Source organism: Austrofundulus limnaeus, unplaced genomic scaffold (assembly GCF_001266775.1).
Source record: "Austrofundulus limnaeus strain Quisiro unplaced genomic scaffold, Austrofundulus_limnaeus-1.0 Scaffold139, whole genome shotgun sequence".
NCBI lineage: Eukaryota > Metazoa > Chordata > Actinopteri > Cyprinodontiformes > Rivulidae > Austrofundulus > Austrofundulus limnaeus.
In genome coordinates this window covers 563,065-564,890 of record NW_013952541.1, presented here as the reverse complement: position 1 = coordinate 564,890, position 1,826 = coordinate 563,065, and the positions used below count along the sequence as shown (strand labels likewise).

General features: G+C 36.2%; 1 protein-coding gene across 1 annotated transcript in view; it reads right to left on the bottom strand.

Annotated features, from left to right (window-relative positions):
- Window positions 1-1,826, bottom strand: part of LOC106522901 (contactin-associated protein-like 4) — a gene marked incomplete at its 5' end in the record, with an annotated part of 112,209 nt that overhangs the window by 3,814 nt on the left and 106,569 nt on the right. Inside the window, 1 exon segment of the mRNA XM_014016138.1 lies at window positions 1,145-1,216. Coding sequence (XP_013871592.1) covers window positions 1,145-1,216 — 72 coding nt within the window.

Genomic DNA, 1,826 nt, shown 5'->3' with positions numbered 1-1,826 from the left:
ATTTTTAATGCTTTTTAAGCTCAAAGAATGATGATCGTGTTATATTCAAGATCATATTATGCATGAATAAATAGTAAGTTCAACTGTCTTTTTAAAGTACCTGTGACATCCAATTTTGTCACAAATATGAATGCATTTTTAGGAAGATAACATTAATAACATATTGCAAAAAACTATAATAACAATAATTTATGGCGCTGAGATTAACAGCTGTTGAGATATTTGCAAATGAAATAACAGGAAGTGATGTCAAAGGGGAATTATCTAACTACACAGAAAATGGCTAACCCAGACTGATGATTTTTTTGAATCACTATCAGAGAGAAGAAGAAGAGACGGAGTTCAAATAATTAACAAAAACCAGCCAGTTCCTTTTCTTAAATAATTCCTCTTTGATGTCACTTACTGTTTCACTCTGGCTGAACTAAGTTCAAAAGACATGTCATGTGAATATGCCAAGTTAAAGATGTTTCCTTTGACTTTTTGTGTTTGAAGTACAGTATATGCACGTCACATGCACTTTAACGTAAACACATTACAGTCAGAATATCTGGGTGGAAAAGACGTATAAATTAGCTTTGTTGTCCTTTTGTTGTGATTGCTCAACTGAAAATCTTCTCAAATTGAATTTTACGACGTGAACTCCAAATATTATCCAGAAGCTCCTGAACTCGGCTGTGTTTTTGAATCCATCACGGCGGGTCCGGTCTTTCACCCTGCACTCTGTTTATTCCACTAATCTGACTTCAGAACATGGAGGGAAGAGTTTCACACATTCAGATTTCACTCTTTTCTTTAATCACACAAGGTTTTATCTAACTGGAATTCCAAAGAAAATAMAGCCTGAATCAATTTCTTATTTTGTGACTTTGGTTTGAAGATAATGGTGAGAGTCGCTTCAGACCAGTTTTAATTAGTTTTGCTTTTGTGTGCCGACAYGCAGAGTCAAAGAAGATTTACAGTTTCAAACGACGGTTAAAGAAACTATTTCAAATTTATTTGATTCAATCTGAGGCAGAGGAAGAAAAGGAACTTTTGATTTAATATTTTCATCGTCTCATTGCTGCTGCAGAGTTCTTTTTTCCAAATCGCTAAAGTTTCTACGACTCCATCAAAGAGAAGTGAAACACGACAGAAGACGTACCTCCGATCAGAGCCGAGTCCGTCTTCATGGCATTAACTAAAGGTTGACCCGAACCTACAGAACCAGACTGGTCTGGAGCAGAAACAGGAAAGCAGAGGGGAAGAAAAGAAAGAAACACACAGGAAGAACGTGGTTTAATGATGTAAATTCCACAAAAGACAAAGAGGAATGTTTAGAGACAATAACAACTGAAGCACCGATCCTAAAAGCTTTTATTAAAAGGGTCATAAAACTGGACCAGAGCATGACCAGAGGAAAGAATAGAAGCTCCCCTCTTTGGTCCAAATTAATTATCTTCACAAGAACATTATTATCCATCTCCTCAACAAGATGTCTGGTTTTAATGAGCATGTAGTATAGAATAAAAGGCCTTCGTTGAATAAATAGGGGAGAAACAAAGAGTAAAAAAAGGAATAAAATACATAATGCATGTTTCTACGACCACTTAATAGTTTGCTAACACAAACAGCTAATTGGCCAGAAAAGATCTGGATATTTCAAAAACTACTGATCTTCTGGAATTTTTACATACAACTATCTCTACTGTTTAAAGAGAATAGTGCCACTTCCTATCAGCTAAAACCAGGAAGCTCAACCTCACYACAACTGGACAATAAAACACTTCCTGGTCTKGATTCACTGGACTCCAGCAGGCCTCTAATCCACCAGGTCTCAGTCCAGT